This window comes from Euprymna scolopes, chromosome 8 (assembly GCF_053919585.1).
Source record: "Euprymna scolopes isolate OS-2025 chromosome 8, ASM5391958v1, whole genome shotgun sequence".
In the NCBI taxonomy this organism is placed as follows: Eukaryota; Metazoa; Mollusca; class Cephalopoda; order Sepiida; family Sepiolidae; genus Euprymna; species Euprymna scolopes.
The window spans coordinates 24,875,142-24,899,281 of NC_136489.1; the positions used below are offsets into that span (position 1 = coordinate 24,875,142).

At 33.4% G+C, this 24,140-nt stretch overlaps 1 protein-coding gene across 3 annotated transcripts in view; it reads left to right on the forward strand.

Annotated features, from left to right (window-relative positions):
- The window catches only part of LOC145283515 (endoplasmic reticulum-Golgi intermediate compartment protein 1-like), a 346,880-nt gene that overhangs the window by 197,104 nt on the left and 125,636 nt on the right, over positions 1 to 24,140 (forward strand). For all 3 annotated transcript variants that reach the window (XM_080132353.1, XM_080132352.1, XM_080132351.1), the window contains 2 exons: positions 213 to 334; positions 22,379 to 22,492. In XM_080132353.1, the coding sequence (XP_079988479.1) occupies positions 213 to 334; positions 22,379 to 22,492 (236 nt within the window). The remainder of the gene's footprint in view (positions 1 to 212; positions 335 to 22,378; positions 22,493 to 24,140) is intronic.

The window sequence follows — 24,140 nt, forward strand, 5'->3', positions numbered from 1 at the left end:
CTAATGTAAACAAATATTTGCTGAACCGTCCTCTTGAATAATCAATTCCCTTTAAGTAGCCTTATGCACATTCCATTCGTGGTTTCCAATTCTTTCTTTGTGGCTGAAAATCTCTTCAACATTTATGCTCCATTAGTTTCCGGGTCTTAATACGTAGCGATCTACAAGTAAAAATAAATTACTTTATAAAAATTTGGTTTTTGTCTTTCCAGTTATTGGTTTAGACATTCAAGATGATATGGGTCGACATGACGTGGGTTATATCGAAAACGAGAAAAAGGAAATTAATGATGGTAAAGGCTGCCTCTTTACGTCCGATTTTTTCATTAAAAAGGTAAGACCGTTTTCATGTTTCATAAGTATTGCTGTTATCATTTTATTTCTTTGTTATACTTCATTTTTGCTCGAGAACAGTATAATTCAAATGATATAATTATTAAATCCTCATCTACAATATTTACAAACCGAAAAGGGTTGATATGACGTAAACAACTTGAAGCATAAAAGCGTTTCCAAAAAATAAACGATTCGGCATAAATTAAAAACTCGTTTCCAAAATAGTTGAACCCGAAAATTGTTGATATGCTTTAAAAACAAAACAACTAAACTAAACACTGTTTACATATTTGAAGAGTAGGAACTCTAAGCATAAAACTTCTTTGTTTCCAAAATTACTTAATTTGGCATTAAATAACCCGAAAACTTCTCTATTGAACCCACTGTTACTAGTAGATCAAGCTTATTTAAAAATATACGGCTCCTTGCTTAAAATGCACCAAACATTGATGTTATTGTTTTTTCTTTTCTCCTTGACAAACTCAATCATGTGCTGCAAAGACAAAAACAAAACAATTATTTTTGCCTACAAAACAACTAAAATGTAGTGGATCAAGTGCTTGGTAAAATTCAGTTGTAAAGTTAGATTCTTCTTGGGGTTGAAGGTTCAAACCTCTGTACGGGAGATACTTAAATACAATTACGAATTAATGAGGACTTTTACCCAGTCATAGCTGACTAGACAAGAGCAGAATTTAGGAAAACTCGTCCCGGGAAAACTCGTCTCCGGAAAACTCCACCCCGGAAAACTCGTCCCCTTTCGCTAGGTAGGAAAACTAGTCCCTTATTGAATAAATATCGATTAAAAACACATTCTATGATCGTTTTTGAAGGAGATATTGGTTTTTAAAATAGACTATAGCCCCCACCTAATATTTTTTAAAAATATTTTTACTTGTTTAATTTTTCTTTTTTTTTTTTTTAAATAAAATCGATTTTCTAAGTGTCCGTTTTCTACCTTACTGGCTAAGTTCTTAGTGGTTTCACTTATTTTAAAGCGTTTATTATGTTTATAAACGAGACCGCATATTATTTTTTTATATTAATATAAAAAGAATTTATTTATTTACTGTTGTTTATAAAAGGGTAAAATCGATTTTTCTACCTCGCCGACTATGTTGTTTAATTTATTTGGAATCGTTTATTCGGTAAAGAAAAAAAAACCCACAGAAAACAAACAAAAAACATGTCGAGTGTTAGGTGAGAACGAGAAATAATATCCGGTATATCACATCTTAGGGGTCTTGATAATCGCTAAAAAATAGAAAATTAAAGAAATTACTGAGGGAGATTTGGTTTTAAAAAGAAAATAATAAATTTTAATATTTTTTAAAAATATAATTTAGAGGGGGTGGGTAAAAACTATATCTCCCTCCGAAAAACAATCAACAAAAAATGAAATTAAAAAAATTCTTGATAAACAATAGCGGAGTTTTCAATAAAATTGATCAATAATTTACTTTTTCTCTTAATGATTGATTTTAGAATTTTGAAGTAAAAATTTAAAAAATTGAAGTTGACGAGAGATGGCACATAGCATCTCTCGCGCCAAAAAAATATTTCACTTTTAATTTATTAGTTAATTTTTGCAAAATTTGACAGGACGACAATAAATGTTGATAATTGATAAAGTCATAATTTTAAATAACGCATGAGTGCATTTGGTATGAGAGAAAATAAAAACATAACAAAAAAACTATCATCCTTAAAACAAAACAAAACAGAAAAGTAACGAAGAATCGAATCGCTCCCTGTTTTTTAATTTTTTGGTTTTGTTTTTTATTATTGTTTTTATGACTCCAAAAAACATCGTTAAAATAAAAACAAAAAAATTTGTAATTAACTTTGTATGAACATAATAAACGCTTTAAAATAAGTGAAACCACTAAGAACTTAGCCAGTTAGGTAGAAAACGAACACTCAGAAAATCGATTTTATTTAAAAAAAAACATTAAACAAGTAAAAATATTTAAAAAAAAATATTATGGGGGGTTATAGTCTATTTTAAAAAAAACAATATCTCCTTCAAAAACGATGATCAAATGTGTTTTCAATCGATATTTATTCAATAAGGGACCAGTTTTCCTACCTAGCGAAATGGGACGAGTTTTCCGAGGTCGAGTTCTCCGGAGACGAGTTTTTCAGAGACGAGTTTTCCGGGCACCTTATGGAACAACTGCCACTTATAGCTGTTGACAATGTTTAGATTTAAACATGTTATATATATATATATATATATATATATATATATATATATATATATATATATATATACTAGCTGTACCCTGCCACGCGTTGCTGTGGCTCAAATTGGCTTAATGGAAAAAGTTCCAAAATGAGAAAAAGCATGTTTCTTATAGGTTTAAATTTCCATTTTGCATGGGTACACAGTTTTTGTTGTTCCATTTTCTTAGCTGATATAGAGATTTTCCTGTTTGGTGACTCTTGAATATGTAACATAAATTGTCCATGTGACAAAGCAGTCAGTGTGTAACTGTAAGGCCCACAACTGTAAAGATTGTTCCCTGTGCTTTGTTGATGGTTATTGCAAATGACAATAAAATTGGAAAGTGCAATTTGCTAAAGTGTAATGATGTATCCGGTGGAATCATAGGAATGCATGGAATGAAGATATATTCATCTGTGAAAGGTCCTGTTAAGATTGTTGTTTCTATGATATTGTTTGTTAATTTTTTTTTTACTGCAAGCTATGTGCCATTGCGAAGCTTGGATTGGTTTATATTTCACAACATGATAATTAGTACACCAAATTTCAGTTGCAATACATGCGGTGGCATCCCTGGCAAATATAACTGTTGGATAATTAACCACTTTATCTGCTTTCACAACAGTGTCGATGGATTTGTATTTGACTACCTCACTTGGAATTTTACATTTAATTATAGCGTTAAGTTCATGGGAATCTTTGTATTGACCTGCAAGAATAGCTCATTTACTCAGTCAAATGGAATTCTTATAATTTGAATATCTGCAAAAAACCTTTTAAACTAACTATTCTTTTGATGAAATTTTTTTTTTTTTTTTTACAAAGGCATCACCACATTATCAAGGCCCAGAGGCCACTCAAGGATAAGGGTTAATGAAATAAAATTACAGAAATTACAGAAGTTAAAAGTCAAAGAATTTTGCACTTAACTCTGATCATCTGGCACTTTTTCGTACCCAATTTCCCACAAGTGATGCAAAAGTTTTTGTGCGGATCGAACAGTCTGCAACTGGATATGCATATTTTGAGTTAAGTTTAATGTCTTCACATGGAACAAAAAAGTAGAGTATTTGAGGCAAGCATTTATTTCATCTTCTGGTGTTGATTGAAGAATAACAGGTAACATTTGTCTGAAATCTCCTGCAAGCAATATTAATGCATTCCCAAATGGTCTGACATTGCCACGCAAATCTCGCAAGGATCGACCAAGAGCCTCAAGTGATTTTTTGCGTACCATTGTGCATTCATCCTAAACAATAAGTTTGCATTTTTGCAATATTTTTCCCCATATTGGATGTTTTGGAGATGTCGAACATGAGATTTTTGAAAAATTGAATGTTTTAAAGTAGAATAAATAATTCTTCTACTTGCCAGCAAGGTCGCAGGTATTCCTCATGCAGCAAGGGCTAAGGCTATGTCATTTTGTTACCAAATGGCTGCCAAAATCAATTTAATTAGAAAGGTTTTACCAGTTACTTCTGGTGTTGTTCAAGGTAGCAGTAATTTCCAAATAACTTCAATTCTCACAGTCAGTAAATTAGGTGACTAAAATAGGATTTATCCATGTTTTGACAATGCCTTATTCACTATAATTAATTTAGGACACTAAAATAGGATGAGGGATTAGAGATGGACAGATAGAGAGGAAGATATATAGATAGAAAAGAGACAGTGAGAGGAAAATAGAGAAGGAGATAGAGAGATAAAGGGATTGATTGATAAACAGAGAGAGAGGGGGAGAGTTAGAAACAGAGAGGGGTGAAACAGAGGAAAGGAGAGAGATAGAGGGAGTTAGAGAGAGAAAGGGGCTCAAAGAGAGATGGAGAGGGTGATATAGAGAGAAAGATAGATTGAGAGAGGGAAAGGGAGAGATGGATAGAGAGAGGTATTGAGAGAGGGGGAGAGAAACAGAAGGTGAACTACACTTCACCGTTTTTTTCCTCGTTCAGTAGAGAAGAAATCTTTCGAAACTGAGGCAATTTTAATGATTTGTTATTATCCAGAGTACCCCCTTTTTTTTTGGGGGGGGGTAGATTTTCCTCGCATTAGAAACCGACCGGGTTATCTGTACTTTCACTTAACAAATTAATAAAAGAAAAACATATTGTAAAATTTGAATTTAACAGGAAAATACTATTTTTAAAAAATAGCACGGTAACATAAGTGCATAAGTGCCGCTTTAGGTACTCCTTGGGCGTTGAGTTCCATGGCGACCAGCATAATTATTTAATGGTCGCTCCCTTAGCCCCCCCTAGTCAAGGCTAATTCATGCGCACGTAACATTTTTTATTTACTGTTGGCTTAGTAACTAAACAATTTATTGATAATTTCGTAACCCTTAAACGCATGCCGTAAGATTTAAATTGTTTCATTATTGTTGTAATGAAAAAAATAGTTTCATTCAACACAAAACCAAAAACACATATAAATGATAAATGATTTATTATTCTATTCATTGAAATTTACTAATTTTTAAATAAAAAAGTAAAAAAAGAAAAAGTTAATAAAAAATAGTTGCTTATGTGCGCATAAAAAACTTGTTTTTTTTTTTAGATTAGGTCCACCTTATAATCACCCCCCCCAACTTCCTCATCTTAAGAACAGCTTCCGGAATAAACACCACTTTTGGAGGGGGGGGGGGCTATTTGCAAAATTTAACTGATATTTGTTGTCAGCATACCCACCCGAAAATACTATTAAAAAAAAAAGGAGGAGTTCAGTGCCCGTAGCAGAGAAGTAGATTTATTTATCAATAAAAGTTGCGGAGAAGTAAATTTATTTATCAATAAAAGTCGTCATTTAAAAAAGAAAATTGTGGAGGTGGACCTAAATGTTTTGTTTTCGCACTATTCAACAATTTGTTTATCCGCGCATGTAAATTAGAAAATATTTGTAAAAGTGAGAAGTTATCAGTAAATGATTTTTTTTTTAATTAATTAATTTTTTTTACATTAGGTCCACCTCCACAAATGTTAAGAACGGCTTTCAGAATAAACACCCTCAACCTCTCCATGTTAACAACGGATTTCGGAATAAACACCATTTGGGGGGGATATTTAAAAAAAAAAAGTCGATAAAAGTCGTCATTTAAAAAGAAATTTAAAATCAAATGTTTGTAAAAGTGAGAAATTATTAATAAATGTTTAGTAACATTTTTCGGTGCTAATGCAGAGAGTGATCCGCGCTATTTTTTAAATCGTGTTTTTTTTTATTATTCAATTGCAAGGTTAAAGTACAGAATAGGTACAAAACACCATCCCCTCCCCATGTTAAGAATGTCTTTTTAAATAATAACGTTATTATTTCAGCATGGATCACTCTCTGCATGAGTACCCATTTTTCTTTTAATATTCATAAAAAGTAAAACTTTTTTCAAAATAAATAAATGTTTGTAAATGTGACAAATAATCGTTTAGTTACGGTAACGTCAGTAAATAAAATATGTTACGTGCCGGGTGAGGTGGGAGACTAAGGGAGCGACTATTATCTTTTTCTACTGCTCGCCATGGAACTCAACGCCCAAGGAGTACCAAAATGTAATTTTTTTGTCAAATAAATACATTTCAAGCAATTTTTGCAATAAATAATAGATAGCAACTTCGTTAATTTTACGACTCGCTCCAGCATATTATAAACACCCTGACTTCCCCATGTTAAGAACGGCTTTCGAGGTTTATGGAAGGGCCTTTTTTAACATGGGGGGGGTTAGGGTGTTTATAATACGTTGAGGCATGTCGTAAAAATGAAACAGTTTAGAAAAAGTTAAAACAAACTTTTTTATGTAAACAATACCGTGAAAATAAACGAAACAATTAAAACGTAATGTTTCATGAGTGAAAAGCCTTAACATAAATAAAATTTAAAAAATTGGCAAGTACATAAATGAATTTAAATTTTTAAAATATGGGATTATTATTTTTTGTGTGTGTGTGCTAATGCAGAGAGTGATCCGCGCTATTTTTTAAAATCGTTTTCCACGTTTAATTAAAGTTTTATGATATTTTTTTATTCAATTGTAAGGTTAAAGTACAGAATAGGTACAAAACACCCTCCCTTCCCCATGTTAAGAATGGCTTGTAAAATAATAACATTATTATTTCAGCACGGATCACTCTCTGGATGAGTAAGTTTTTTTTGTTTTTTTTTACTTATCAAGTTAACAGAAAATGAAATCTTTCGTTAATTCGTGGCTGTGAAATGAATTGAACCGGAAGTTCAGTTTTATCAACAGAACAGATTCGCAGTAACGATTAAAAAAATATATTTATTTTATTTAATATTTTAATAATTCGTGAGGTAAATTTATTTCAATAACATAAAAACATACCTCGACTCTAAAGATGGGTTGTCTGAAAATTTCAAATAAATTGGTAACTTAGAAATATGGTTTTATTCGTTTAGAACGAACCAACTTTACATTTTTATATATATATATATATATATATATATATATATATATATATACTCGCTACTTAATTTAGCTGAAAAAATGCGAAGCTCGCGGTTTGTTTACAAACAAACGTTTGAGCACTTTACGAGTGGCGGACAGATGTTTATTTAAATAGACGTTCGGACAGATTAGTTGCGGCCACCGCTTCCGTAGTCATGGGGTAGAACTGCCGACTGTCATCACGACGGTTCTAGGTTCGATCCTCGGAATAGGTGTTAGTCTAGCGGCACTGAGGAGTTGTGAAACAACGAAACAGGACTGTATGTCGATGACTAAAATATATATATATATATATATATATATATATATATATATATATATATACGTATGTGTGTGTTAGGGAAACAAGACCTGGGGGAATGGACCTCCTGGACCTAGCCCATTGAAATGACAGAATTTCTGTCAGACTAAATGTTGACTATCATGTGTCATCGATCGCAACACGTTGCCAACTGAATAGCTCAGGGCAACGGCCAACAATATTTAAATGTAACTTTATTTATTGCCTTTGGGCAAGTCCATGAATTTTGAAATCAGTAAATAAGCTTATCTCATAATAAATGGCCAGCGAATTAAAAAAATATGGTATATATATATATATATATATATATATATATATATATATATATATATATATATATATATATATATATATATATATAATTTTAAAAATATAATTTTTAACATATAATTTAAATATTTTTAAAATATAATTATCCACTGACACGTGTTTCGTCGTCTACAATTCATCAGAGTGGCTGAATCTAGCGATCGATATATATATATATATATTATATATATATATATATATATATATATATATATAGAGAGAGAGAGAGAGAGAGAGAGGGAGAGAGAGAGAGAAAGAGAGAGACTCTTCAAAATCAGTATGTTATTGCTTTCCATCTTATAAGATGGCTGACCAATTTTTATGATATCAGGTTCAAATGTACAGCTACAGCAAGAATTGGAATACACTCTACTAAAGCCGGATTGTCACAGCTGTCACACAAAAGTACAATATGGATGTGAGGACACTTTAGAAGAACGATATGCGATAAAATTCTGTTTTAAGCTAAAAAAAATGCTACAGGAACGTAAGGGATGCTTCAGACTGCTTTTGGACTATCTTGCATGAATTGAACATCAATTTTTGAGTGGCATAAGAGATCCATGGAAGGCACAGAGTATGTGAGGGATGATGAGAGGCGTGGGGGGAGTAAGGAAGTCAGAACACCAGAGTTGATTGTCCAAATAAAGAATTTCATGAATAAGGACTATCGTGTTAGTATGGAAACTGTACACACAATTATTTGTGAAGAGCTAAAAATATGGAAGATTTGTACGAATGCAACTTCATTCTTGCCACAAACTATTTGAAAAAGCTGGGCTTCAAGACAATTCCTCGTCCTCTCTATAGTTCAGATTTTGCTCTCTGTGACGTTTGGCTATTCCCTAAGCTCAAGGAAAACCTTAGAGGCTGTCGTCATGAGACATTTGAGGAGATAAAAGAGGCTGTGGTGACGGTCATTGACAAGCTCACACAAGAGGACTTCTAGAAGTGATTGGAACGGTACAACAAGTGCATTATGTAGCCAGAGGAGATTACTTCAAAGTTGACTAGAATTTTATGCGCGTACTATCAATAAAGATACCCAGACGAAAAAGTCTATAAACTTATTGAAGGCATCTCGTATACATATAAATATATATTATTTTATTTAATTTAGGTAAACAAAATTGCCATAAGTCGCTACAATAAATTTACTGTTTCAGTCTTAAAAGATATCATCGCCAATAAGCCTCTAGTCTTACTCGAGGCCAGTCATTTGATGAAAATAAAAACCGAATAGAAAAAAGTAGAAAGAAAATGGAAAAAAAAAACCTCCCAAAACTTTGGAGAACTTTGTAATAAACTTAAGCATCTAGACACGCATAGTTTTCTTTTTAAGGAAGAGGATGCTGGTTAAATCAGTTATAATAAGGGTGTCTTTCGTTGCATAAATTTTGTCAGAACGCCTATGCATGTTCTATTTCAGAGAAACGGAAAATTGATGCTGGAAATTCAAAAAGAAGGGGGTGGCTGGCGCTGTTAAAGAGAAGGAAATTTTAGTGACGTCATATAGTCGTTAATATAGTTTTAAAACTATGAACGCAAGTTTATATTCTTATTGGGAAAAAGATATATCTGTTGAAATTCAAATATAAGTTTATAATAGAACTGCGTCACACTGTGCACGTGAAACATTTTCAAATATTTTGTACTGGTATATTTTTTGGTTTCTTAATCTCATTCATCCAGAGGAAGTCTCGAAATAAAGACGAAACATTGATGAACACAATACGGTTTATTCCTTTTTATTTTCTCTATTTTGTCGGAATACTATTTCCATTATTTTCATCATATATATATATATATATATATATATATATATATATATATATATATATACATACACATGTATATATTAATGCTGTGCTGTACCGATTAACCGGAATCGGAATCGGGAATCGGAAAATCGGTAGTTTTTGGGGTATCGGAACCGGAAAAATTTGTGCCTAATTTCCGATTCCAAAACCGATTCTGTTAATATTTTATGTTAAATTTTCGTTGCTGATACCGTTGATAAATATTTATTCCTTTTAAACTATTAATAAAACTAACCTCTATAGATCATGATAACATTAAAAGAAGATCTAAATTTATTTTATCTGCGTAAAATAAACAAAATGAAATTTGAAACTTTGCGAAAATTCGCTAGATAACCTTTAGAAGAATGCAGTTTAATTGCAAGGTATTGAAAAAATTGTTTAGATTTAAAGAAATATTTTGTCAAGAAAAAGAATATCAAACATTATTGCTAATCAAATGAAAAGTAGAATATAATAGTGTTGGATTTTGTCCGGTTAGGTTTTTGTCCGCTTCCTTACTCGCCATTGGCAAATATGACAAGGAATGGCGAAAGGTGTGAAAAAGATTGGTCTTTAATTGTATTTGAAATGAACTCGTGAAATGTCATGCTTCCGTGTGATTTTCTTTGATTCTGCCGGTATCATTTATGTTTATACTTAGGGATTCCTACGGCGGCGCCAATGCCGTCTAGAGTCGACTAATCTCACTCCCCTATATAAGACAATAAAAACCTGGACCACTAACTGAAAGTATTTGGGGGTAATTAACATCTTTGATATCGTTTGGCTTCGACAATTTGGCAGCATAAAATGTAAGTGTATTTTTAAATAACTATTTTAAAGATATTCAAAATGTGTTTCATGATTTGAAAATTTACCAGCATATTTTTACTTAATTTTTGTTTAATATTTATTTTAATGTGATGCAAAAGTTCGAATTGTTTTTTTTGTTTTTTTTTTGTAAAAGTTAAATATATTCTTTTGTTAGGTAGAAGTGTAACTCATCTTGCCTTTGGTAACATTTATTGTGTGGGTTTCTACTAGTATATTGTTTAATTTTTAATTTTTGCGTTATTATCGATAGTTAAAAGTCGTATGTTGGCCTTTTTTCTTGTTTTCACATGAAATCGGGTGAACATAGTGACATTCCTTGAGTTTCTATCAGTACTTTGATTTATGATTTTTGAGCTATTATCGAGGCTCAAATATGGCTTAAATAATATCACCATTTTTATTTTGTTTTAACTCAATAGGCTTTACACTACCATTATTTTAAGTTAAACAAAAACATTTTAAAATAAGTTAAAGTGCATAAAAAGAAAAGAAAAAATTATCCAGTTAGTTGAAAATGTAGCTTCGCTTGTTTTCCGTAACATTTATTCGGTGTGTATTCATTTATTTCGCCCCCCCCTTTTCTTCCTTTCTTATTCTGAAAAATCATCCACCAGAGTGGAAGGCAAAAAAAAAAATATAAATATAAGAATTTATAGTGTCTGTTTTACATGTAAATTTAACAGAAAATGAGCTTCCATATCCAAGTAATTCTAACTTTTAAGGACAGTTAACCAAAGATTGCTATAATATGTAAGTTCTGTGCGTTTGTGTATGTGGGAGGTTACTTTTTAAGTGATAATTTAGGGGTTTTATGAACTTACCAGTTTAACTTAGCGTGAGTTGTAAAAGAATTTAATGAACAATCATAATAATTTATAATGGCCTGAAAATGAAGACGATTTTACTTTAAATACATATACTAAACTAATCCCACTCTCTAAATTTTAAATTAGCTGTTTTTTTTTTTTTTTTTTAATATGTTCACGTAATCGCCTAAAAATGTAGAATCTTATTTTGTCTGGGGTGTGTGAGTTAGTTTACATGTGATTCTATTTACTTGACGCCCCATATCCGAAGGTAGTGTTAGACACAAGGTCGGTTTTTAATATAGGGAATCCAACTCTTTATTTTTTGTATTATCACAGACTTAGCGTTAGTAGTAGGAAAGGGCTGTGTCGTTTATAAAATGGAGAATCGAACTTTTCTTTTCGCAACAAAAAGTTATAATTGCGATGGGCGAAAAATGAAAACGGAATAAGAAACACCGATAATTTCACGAGAATACATTATTTACATCTTCGTACCGTTTTACACGTAACTATTTAAAAATGAAATATAAACATTGCCTATAAACACTCATGATTATAAAAAAATAAATAAATATAAAACGATTAGGAATTTAAAATAGAGGGTAAATTTCACAAATAAATTTAACGTAAAATGAACTTCTTTTCCAAAATATTGTAGTGTGTTACCAATTTTAAATTATGTGCGAGGGGGTGTCTACTTTTTAAGCGATTACACATGGTTTTACAACGTTGCAAATCAAACTTAATTTAGTGGGAAACAATTTAGTTAACATCCATAAAGAATTAGGGTGGCCAGAAACGATGATCATTTTACGTTACATTTATATTTGAAACTGATCTCACACTGTAAATTCTAAAATTATCGCGGTACTTGTGCAGTTTACGACCCCCATTAAAAAAACGAAAATTAAAAAAACAAACAAAATAGCAATTATATTCTACATATCCGTTATGGAATGAAGTTCTCATAAAAAATTCACGTAATTTCATCAAGTAGTTTTGTTTTTATCACTAAAAGTATTCATTCGAGGCATTTGAAACAGTCAATCCAAACTACGCCATTAGCATTGATTTTGGTCGAAATGTAATGGATTACTTCGCTTCGATATCAATTAAGCGATTTATTACAGAAATTTCATGTTCCCGAGATTGAAAACAAGCTGTAAAAACCAAACTACTTGATGAAATTAAGTGATTTTTTAGGAGAACTTCATTCCATAACGGGTACGTAGAATATAATTGTTTTTTGAAATTTTCGTTTTTTTAATGAGGGACGTAAACTGCACAAGTACCATGATCGCTTTTCTTCCTGTCAATTAAAAAAATGTTCTAACACGTAATCTATAAAAGTAATATTTCATTTTGGAATAGGGATTTAGCTGCGTGTTAATCTACAAAGTCGTCGTTGTTGTTGCTGTCGTCGTCGTCATCATCATCATCATCACCATTTGCACTTCGTTTTGTTTTTGTTTTGTTTTTTATAGCAAAGTAAATCAATTTAATAACCTACCAAATTTTTATAATTAAAATAAAATTTTAGTTCATTCATAGAGAGAAGCCACAGAAAGCTGACGCAATCTCACGTTAAAAATGTTTTTCTAAATAGTAACATTATTTAGAAATTCGTTCGTAACAATGAGAAGTGGCGTTGTTAAATATGTTGTCTTACATCGTTTTCTTATTTTGCCTACCAATCTTCGAATATTTTCAACTATTTAACTATTTATGTAAGTAGCATATTATACAGTAAATACGAACTGATACATTATAGCTTTGTTTTAAAATCAAAATAAATGTTTTGTTGTCTTATAATTTAAATCCATTACAGAGCAAACATTTGAGAAAAAATATACGCGGACATTACTCAGGGTTTTATGTAATAATTTGAAAATTTGCGAAAGAAACAAAACAAAAACAAAACAAATCTCTAATTAAATGTGTATAAATTTTAAAAGAATCGGAATCGGAATCGGGAATCGGATCGGAATCGGGAATCGGATCGGAATCGGGAATCGGATCGGAATCGGAAATTTTGAAAGGAATCGATAATTGTATCGGAATCGGGAAAAATTTTGGAATCGTCCCATCACTAGTATATATATATATATATATATATATATATATATATATATATATATATATATATATATATATATAGCTTAAAACGTTAGAGGAAAAGAGAGAGCTCAATTCTATGAGAAGAGACTTTTCTGGATATTATAAAGCTTAACAAGTATCATTGGAGCTTATATATGAAAACAATAGGAGTGGGAAATAAAATCACAGAACTTTATATTGGTGGATATAGATTGGTTCATTTATTCAATAAGGAAATACAATCGATTAGTTGGGGGATAGAAGGGACTCTTTATGCCAAGGCATTTCGAAGTCTAATGCTTCTCATCAGAAGAGTAGAGAAGATGATGGGTAACATAGTGGGGATGCGGCGTCTAGCTTTGGATTCATTAGGAACGAAATAGATCAAAACAAATTAAAATTATAGATGATGTTGGGGGTCGAATTCTAAATAAAGGAGGAGCGTATTATATATAGTGTAATGCAGAAAAGTTTATAGAGTCTTTATCCTAGTCTTAAATGTATGTAGTATATGCTTTAGGGTTTAAGTTGGGGCTTAACTGAATGTGTGGTGGTTCTATTTTAACGCCGTGTAAGGTGTATGTTATCTATGGAGAGGCATTTTTTTACAGATGCAAGCGAGATGACAACAACACTATGCATTAGTGTATACTTTTGGGAGGGATATTATGGTGGTGATTTAAGGCGAAAGGGGTGGGTCTGAGTGAGTAATAAGGCTATAATACTGAATTTCAAAGTATACTATATGCTAGGTAATATGTCGCAATATTTCTATGTTTTCTTTTTTATAAAGCAAAGGTAGAGAGATAGGGTAGCAAGTTCTTTGGAGGTGTCTAACAGGACAAAAATAGATTTTTGGATATGGATGATTGGCGTGGTGGAGTAATAGGGGGAAATGTACCTTAACAATATTAATAATAACAACAGTAATCCGAGCGTAAAAATTTCATGAAGTTAAGCTCTGCTAATCGTGCCCTCTTGTCTATTAATAATTTGTGGGAACTTTATTGGTTCCGTCATATGTTTCTGACAAGTAGCTGCATATGCTCCTGTTAGGAATGCCTTTAAATTGTCTCCGACTGTGATTTTCTTTTTTAAAAATCTATTCTATAGATTACGCCTTGTTCATCTTTAAGTATCTGTGAAAGGATAGGTCACTGCCACAAGTGACATTATTCTTTATAAATATTCAAAAATATGAAATCGGGAAAGAAAGCAATCAGTTAAAAAGAAAAAGCATTTTTCAATGCTCTGCATATTTTCTAAGAAGATTCCATTTCATAGTTTATCGATTTCTAAAAAAAGAAATTTCAAACAAAAGGAATTAAATCTTTTTCTGTGAATCTCTTGAGCATGCGTGAAATCAAATTCTTTGTTTCTGAAAATAAGTGGGAAAAGGACGGAAAAGCTTCTTATATAATTCCGATGAAAGCAATATTCGAATACTACTTCTAGTTTTTCGTTCGTTATTATTTATTCTTTCGCCTTTGGCTAAAAAAGCGAATTGCAGTGAGAAGTGATATTGCTTGAGGTGATATCTTTGTGATTTTTCGATTTATCTTACATGTAAAAATGCAAATAAATAATTTCTTAAATACATGTTTCTGTCGGAACGAACTGCTTAATTTTTACTTAATTTTAATTATTTTACACGAAACCAGAAAAGCTTTACTCGATCTCATCTTATTCTTTAGTTCCCGCATTCAATAGTCTTTTATTAAATCATTTAATCTAATATTTTGATGGAAAAATTAACTCCCATGTCATGGAATATTCACGATATGTGTATATGATAAATAATTTAAAGCACTTTCATATTATTTTACGCTAGCAGTACTCGCTAACCGGCGTTGCCCGGTGGAAGCGTGCCCCACCTCGAAAAAAATTAAAGTACAGTTGTTTTTGCTGCTGCGGCCCAACACTCAATTTTCATGCTACGAACGGCTTTTGGAATAAACACTCCCAACTCCTCACAGTAAGAATGGCTCTTGGAATGTCAAGAACAGGTGGAGAGAGGTGGTGTAGTAAGAGTAATGAGCAACTCCCAGCCAGCGAGGAGAAAAAGGAAAAAAATTAGACGCAGTAGGCAGCCCTGGTGAAGAGAGGTGAAAAGCACACAAAAACAACAAAAAAAAAACAACAACAAAAAACATCCAGTTAGTTGTTGAAGCTGTGGTAATGTTGACTGGTTACTTACCAACCTTTGTTTGTCTCAAAGTTTTACTAAGAAGCAGAAATTTATATAAGAACGAAAACATGAAATCCTATCCTAAGGTAATGAAACGAAAATTCTTTCATGTATTTATCATTTATTTATTTTTTATTAATTACGGCAGTATTTGGTTTCAATCATTTCACTTATCATTGTAACAAAAAACAAAAACAAAATAAAATAAATATAACCAAAATAAAAAAATAATAATAAACCCCAAAACAAATCAAGGTTTTTCGTTTCATTTCGATGCTAAAAAAATAAACAAATAAAAAGAGGAAACAACCCAATAAAACTGTTTGAATTCGATAATAAAAAAACTGAGAAGAATGGAGAACAAAACACAAAATGTTATATGTATTTATCGCAAGGCATAACCTTGTTTATATGTTAAAACTTTAAACAAAAAAAAAAAACAACAAAAAAAACAATCCGTTACATGGGAGCAAACATGAAACCTGTAGATTACAATGAGGCCTCGATATCCACTGCTCTACGACGATGACATCGAAATAGTGCCGTGTTTTTCTTTCTATTTAAACCAAATAACGTCACACGGTAATGAAATGAAGGCAGTCCATTACGATGATTTCTCTCTCTCTCTTTCTCTCTCTCTCTCTCTCTCTCTCTCTGTGTCGTTGCGATGATTTTATTTTCTCTCTCTCTCACTTCTCGCTCTGTTTCTTTCTCTCTCTTTCTTGTTTCGGTACAGTGTTCAAATGTATATTAAAGTAGATATAACTCTCATTCTGTCTCTGACCCTGTCTCTGTCTGTCTTTCTCTCTCTCACTATAAACATATTTAGATAGATAGAGAGAGAGAGAGAGAGAGAGAGAGAGAGAGAGAGAGAGGGAAAGAGAGAGCGAGAGAGTGAGAAGCAAATACCTCTGTGCGGTTTGTACAATAAAGAAAAAAGAACATTATGCATAACTCACTGACGAAGGTTTGTGTTGGCCGAAATAATTTATGTATATTGTTCTCATTTGTAAGTATCTAGCATTGTATACTGTTTAACATAACATCGGAATGAAGTTTGGCCTGGATAAATGTGCTAAGGAACAACAAGGATACTAAAAGAGTTCTTTGGTTTCAATAAAAAAAACAGGGCAATGTTGGCAACTGGTTTGGCTGTCCCATACCCAGCGTTACAATCTTCAAAGGAAGAAAATGAAAAACTTTAAAAAAATATTTTCTTCTATCTGCGGTGCTTTCCAATATATTAGATCTATTATCGATACACCTGCCACCAGCTTTTTCTCTACAAAATTTCAAGATTTTAACAACCGGAGCCAAAAACAAAAAGATAATAACTTGATAAGCATAGAATTACATGGTACGCAAGGTTGAAAAATACACAGCAATATGAGTAGACATGTAATATAAATAATGTATGAAAATACTGTAACGTGTTAACATGTATTAACATGTATTAACATGTATTAACATGTAGACACTGTCACAAGGTCACAAAGAAGGAAGGAATCTGACCTCTTTTTTTCAGTTGAAACAACAGATATTTATTTATAGGTACTTTCCAGAATAATGCTCTAGAAGTGTAACCCATGTTTAGTTTCAGAACAGTTGCCGATGGTTCGTTGTTCTACACAAGTCCCGGCAGTTGACTGGTTTGCAGTAGACAGTTCTCGAGTTGGAATCCACAAAGCAAAAGATTCTTCCGTGTGAAGACAAAAAAAAAAAAAAATATGTGAAATTGCTACAGAAAGGTTTAATATTTATGGAGCAATTCTGGTTTCTGATTGGTTGGTAGCAGAACGTGAATTAATTCGATTCGTCAGTTTCTAGCAGCATTGTTTATAAATAGACTGTGCGGAATCATACCCCATTATCCTCCTTGATCTCCTAGCGGCTTCGGCTGCAGGGAGACAGGGTAGAAGTACTCGTCAAGGATCCATTCTTGACACTCAGCCCGACGGACTGAGGTACACCACCTGGGTAATACCCAGGAGGTTCACCCTCCCAGGCCTTGCCACCGGGCTTTCCGGTAGAGTAAGTTCATTGCTTACTGCCTGAGGCGCCCCGACGGGGTTACTCAGGCAATTTTTACAATTGCAGGAGTGCCCCTCCTTTAGAGGAGGCTGCTGGATCCCCACTTTCCGGCCTTGTGCCACATTTTGCTGAGGTGGGCAGCAAACAAATCTCTACCCCATTATATGACAAATATTGTAACAAATGTCGTGTCTCTACTTCAAATGTTTTTTTTTGGTACTCCAATGTGTTTAAAAACACTCAGCTGTGTCGAACACGTGGTAATCTTTCTTTGTCCGATTATGTTTAAGACGTGCCTTTTCCTGTCGCTCTTGGGCCATGTGTGTACCACGTCTATCTATTTCTGTCCTCTGATATCAAGGGGTCACATTTTTCGTTTTTATATTTTTCCTTCTTCCATTCTGTGACATCACCTCGCATACGGCTCGGTATTTGCATACGTTCGCTATTGCAGCTGCTGCTATACATACATCCACGCTCTGTTTTAATATGATGTCAGATATGAAAACAGATAGCAACAATATAGCGCATCATCAGTTAATGACATACAATGACCTGAAAAAAAAAAAACGAATATTAATACATATTATATAAACACATAAGTGATGCAGATCTATGTTAAATGTATGAAGACAAACAATTACGAAGGCGATAATAGATAAAGACATAATAACAGATAATAACTTGATTAGAAATGGCTCGCATGAGCTCATACATCGGAAATGGAATGCAACTAGTCATAAACACTTACCTGGTAATTTTAGGAAACATTGATAATTACCAGTTCTATTTGGGAGAGGTTAACATTGGCCAATTGGAAACATACTTGGTCCATCTTTGGTCTTGTTGACGGGGAGCTGCAAAAAAAAAAAATTGTCCCAATAAATCAACAAATTTCGGGTTTTCTTTAAAACTTTATTCTGGATGTTTCCCGATTGAAAAACTGTAACGTTGGTCCTAGACTTTTACTATCAGCATTTTCTGATGGTCTCCTCTGTTCTGAGCCATTACGGTTCGTGCTCTGTCTCTCTCCCTCTGACTAACGACTGCCAACTTTTCTCTCTTATTGCCAACTCTTGACGTGTCTTTCAAACTATCTTGTTACGCTATTAACTAGACGTGACGAAAAACACAAATCGGATGAATCACCTTCCACGTATTTTGTTTATTTATTTTTTTACATAGAAGTCAACACTTATCAAGGCCCGGAAGCCACTCGAGCATAAGAGTTAATGAGTGTACAGTAGTTAATGGGATAATACACTAATCAGTAGTAGTGGAAATTGGGTAAATTGGATTACTTAAGGGGATGATTCAACAAAAATTTGTTTACGTTGGACTTGAAGACGACCCAATTGTAGTCAGCTGGAAAGCAGGAAAACGGTAGAGAGTTCAACAGGTGTGCAGTTCTAAGAAAGAAGCTTTGTTTATGGAATTTACATTTAGGTTTAAGCACCTATAAAGAATGGGGGAAATTATTGGTAGTGATTTCAGTTAGATGAGTGTTTTTCATGAAAGTTTGGCAAGGGGGACCATAGATTGAAGCTCAGACGAGAACTTGCCATAGAAATAACGATAAAGCAGATACAGGCCTGCAACGTCTCTTCTGTGGGAGAGAGGTTACAGGGAAGAGAAAAGGGCATCCCCCACCAGGCTACAAAGTCTATTTTGAACTCTGTCAATGCAGGATAAGTTTCTATCAGTTTCTGCCCAGATGTGGCAGCAGTACTCTATCTTTGGACGTAACAGGCTTTTATGTAGAGAACTGCATCAGCAGTGAGATATCTAATGTAGCAGTAGAAGGATCCCACCATTTTCCCAGTGACCTTGGCAACAGATTTGATGTACATGTTCCATTTCAGATCGGGAGTAAAGGTCAAGCCCAGAAGCTTGTCAAAACATGGAACCTTCCTAAGAGGAGGCATATTCATTTCTGATGCTAGATCAGAGTGTTGATGACATAGATAGAAGCTTGGTTTTGGATGCATTAAAAGTAACCAACCACCTCTTTTGCTATTGTCCCACGTGCTTAAGATAAGAAGAGTGACAATCAGAAAGAACTTGGTCATTTACGACTTTTGATGTGCTGCTATAGACGGTAGTGTCGTAAGCATAGATGTCTACGAATGATACTAGAATGTGATTTGGAAGATCATTGATTTAGATCAGGAAGAATCAACCACTACTTTTATGAGCCTATCAGAAAGAAATGATTTAATAATTGAGAAGACATTTCCAGCTATACCGTAACTGGAGATCTTGTGAAACAGACTTTTATGCTATACTCTGACAAAGGCCTTTGATATGTCAAGAGCAGTTGTCCTAGAAATGAAGCCTCTGTCGAGAGATTCGCTAATCCTATCAGGGGTAACCGTTAGCACATCTGCTGTAGATCTAGCAGAATGGAAACCATATTGCATATCACTGAAGAGGTTATTTTTGCTGAGGTGGTTGACTACTTCTCTATTTAACACAGATTCAAGTAACTTACTAATAACACAAAGGAGACTTATTGGTCCATACTGATGACTGATCACGTGGATTCTTAAATAAAAGGAATACTGATGCGGTTTTCCAGGGTGTTGGGAAACAATTCTCCTTAAGACAACGCGTAAGCAGCTTTGTAAGTATAGGAACTGGTTGAAGCTTTTTTAGTACTATAATTTGAATGCTGTCAGGGCCAGCTGCTTTACTGGAATCAACGTTTTTTTATTAGCTTGGCAACATCACACATATATATTGTATGTCGCGAGCATGTTTTCTGACACAGGAGAAAATGTGGGAGTTGATCACATAGGGTACAGTTAGTTGCAAAGTTCTTGGAAAAGATTTTGGATTTGTCTGATGCTTACGAGATTACCTCAGGTCCATTGATGATGATTGGGATACAACACACACGCTTCAGGTCAGGTCTCTGCTAGTTGTGAAAATTGGTGGAAACCAAGCCGCTGCTCACCTACTTTGGACTTAACGGACTGAGCATACAACTTTCTCATGTTCTTTATTACTCTTTTACAGTGGTTGCTTGCAGCCCTGAAAGCGGCTCTAGTCTCAGTACATCTTGTTACGTTGGGAGCAATAGAAAGAATGATTTCTGTGCGCCATGGCAACAGCACATTCTGGAGAGAACCATGGCTGGCTGATAGGTTTTTGCTGGAATATTTTGGAGATTATGAAGCATTCTATACCTATAATTAACCATTCCGTCAGATCTGATACTTTAGAAGACACATTCTTTTTAAATATGGAATGCAGAGGTATATCTGATATAAATGTATAGAAGCTATCCCAGTCAGTCATAGAGTATCGAGTTTGTTAGTTAACATTCTTTTCACCAAGTTAACATTTTTATTTAAGCATAAATAATTTTATCTTAAAAGATACATTTCGCCTTGATAACATTCTTTCTGTTTCTATTTTTACAAATATCAATAAAAATCATAATAATAATCAGTCAGCACGGACGAACTAAAAAAAATAAAGTTCATCTTAGCGGGCGTAGTTTGTTAGTTTATCTGTCTTCACACTTGCTGACATTTTTGTTAATTAACATTTCAATTCAAAAAATGCAGTTCAGTAATCTTGTTCATGTTTTCTGTAATGAGAATTGTGGAGAGCAACACTAGTTCATGTCGACAGTTCAACGACCGAGCGATAACTCAACTTAATACAAAAATAGCTAGCAGCAATGGCGGTTAAATCTCCTGCCCAATTAACCCTTCAAATATAGAAGAGTGGGAGTAAGAAGGGAGGAGTGAAAGGAGGAGAACAAGTGTGAGTCACATTTTACAGTACAATTTCTGACAATACATGGTACACAATACTGAAAAGTATAATTTACCAATAAACAGGTAATAGAGATATTTGTTTAATGTACGAAAGCAGACGAGGACAGAGATATAAATAGATAGCGGCATGACACATACACACCAAAAAATGAACATGAGGAGAAGAGGATATCATATCATCGTTTATATGAAATATAGTCATTCACGTATATCTGTTTTGTTGTTTTTATACAGGCTGCGACGAAAAATTTGTTGCTCTAGAAAACAGCAATGCAACTTTATTTTTTAAACTTTTATTGAAAAATCATTTCAGGTAACTTTATTATGTAGTAGAGTTGACATCTATTCAATGTAGCTGACGAGCCTCAATCACCGCTTTGATACGGGTTCGGAACTGGGAGCATGCGTTTTCTACAGGCGCTGGCAGGAACTCGGCAAATACTCGGTGGATAGCAGCAATCAGGCTGTCTTTGGTGTCGTGGAAGGTCATGTTGGCGATGTTCTTGACGTATAACCAAATGAAATAGTCCAGCTGGTTCAGGTCGGAGGAGGAGGGGAGTGAGTCGTAGCACTCCTTCTGAAGTCAAGCCTGGGTCTCTTTGAACTTGTGGGCCGGCGCAGAGTCCTGCTGCCACACGAAGGGTCTGCCAGCAGCCACCTGACTACACCAGAGGATCACCACATTCTTCAGCACATTCATCTACCCTTGGTGTTGACTTTCAAGCTGACTTCGAAGATGTGAGGTTGCATGATGTGGCCCTCACTTGAAACCACATCAAACCATAACCCTGGACGAAAACCTCATTGAGCTGTGCCCTCAAACGATAAACCGCCCGGATTTTCATTTTGGCGGTGCTGGAAATGGTCCTGTTTTCATTACTTGAATCAGTAGAGAGCATGAGTTGTACAGTGGCACATCTCATATCTCGCTTGTTGAACACTATGTCACTTTCAGACATGATAGAAATCCCCTATCACTCTTGGGATTTGTACACAACTGACCAACTAGTAGATGGTCTGCAACAAAAAGTAAACTGGTTTTCATCAAACAGAAATGGAATCATGTTGTCTTTTTCAGAAGGACACTTTTATCGTTTCACTCCATATAACGAAAAAGTGTTTCTTTTTCTTTACTGTTACTTTGATTTAGATAACACCCACAATTTTTCTAATGTCTTTTTTTGTTTTTAATTTCCTATTTTCCAGGTTCCTGGAAATTTCCATGTATCAACACATGCATCTGAGCAGCAACCACCCATAATAGATATGGCACACATCATTCACAAAATACGTTTTGGCGTTGAACGAAACGATACTTCGGTAAGTTTCATAAAAATATTATCTATTATATATTATTCATTTTTATTTTTTATTTTTTGGAGGCGATCAGTCTCTACGGTTCCATTTGTGCGTATTGTCTGACTGTAGCGGTTTCAATCCAACCCAAAAGCAGGCCAGAGGAGTAGTTGGCCAAAACGTGGTGAGACAACAACAACAGCCATGGAAGGCAGTGGTTACTGGGGATACAGTTATAAGACTCAGCATTCCTATCCTGTCACGGATAACCAGCTGAAAAAGGTCAGAGGATGAGTTAGCCGAAATGTGTTAAAATAACAACTATGAAGATAAGGATAACAGTCTGAAAAAAAAAACAAACAAACGAATACAACGAATATTATCGAATTGTTTTAATAGAGTTGATCTAGAAAAAAGCAATTTTAATAATAATTTCTCCCTTACAACAATCCTGATTGGTTTAGATCATACCAATCTCTTATTCTAGATTACTATTCTACACACTAAAACGAATTCTAGATTACTATTCTACACACTAAAACGAATTCTAGATTAGTATTCTACACACTAAAACGAATTCTAGATTAGTATTCTACACACTAAAACGAATTCTAGATTACTATTCTACACACTAAAACGAATTCTAGATTACTATTCTACACACTAAAACGAATTCTAGATTAGTATTCTACACACTAAAACGAATTCTAGATTACTATTCTACACACTAAAACGAATTCTAGATTAGTATTCTACACACTAAAACGAATTCTAGATTAGTATTCTACACACTAAAACGAATTCTAGATTACTATTCTACACACTAAAACGAATTCTAGATTACTATTCTACACACTAAAACGAATTCTAGATTAGTATTCTACACACTAAAACGAATTCTAGATTAGTATTCTACACACTAAAACGAATTCTAGATTAGTATTCTACACACTAAAACGAATTCTAGATTACTATTCTACACACTAAAACGAATTCTAGATTAGTATTCTACACACTAAAACGAATTCTAGATTAGTATTCTACACACTAAAACGAATTCTAGATTACTATTCTACACACTAAAACGAATTCTAGATTACTATTCTACACACTAAAACGAATTCTAGATTAGTATTCTACACACTAAAACGAATTCTAGATTAGTATTCTACACACTAAAACGAATTCTAGATTACTATTCTACACACTAAAACGAATTCTAGATTAGTATTCTACACACTAAAACGAATTCTAGATTAGTATTCTACACACTAAAACGAATTCTAGATTAGTATTCTACACACTAAAACGAATTCTAGATTAGTATTCTACACACTAAAACGAATTCTAGATTAGTATTCTACACACTAAAACGAATTCTAGATTAGTATTCTACACACTAAAACGAATTCTAGATTACTATTCTACACACTAAAACGAATTCTAGATTAGTATTCTACACACTAAAACGAATTCTAGATTAGTATTCTACACACTAAAACGAATTCTAGATTAGTATTCTACACACTAAAACGAATTCTAGATTACTATTCTACACACTAAAACGAATTCTAGATTAGTATTCTACACACTAAAACGAATTCTAGATTAGTATTCTACACACTAAAACGAATTCTAGATTAGTATTCTACACACTAAAACGAATTCTAGA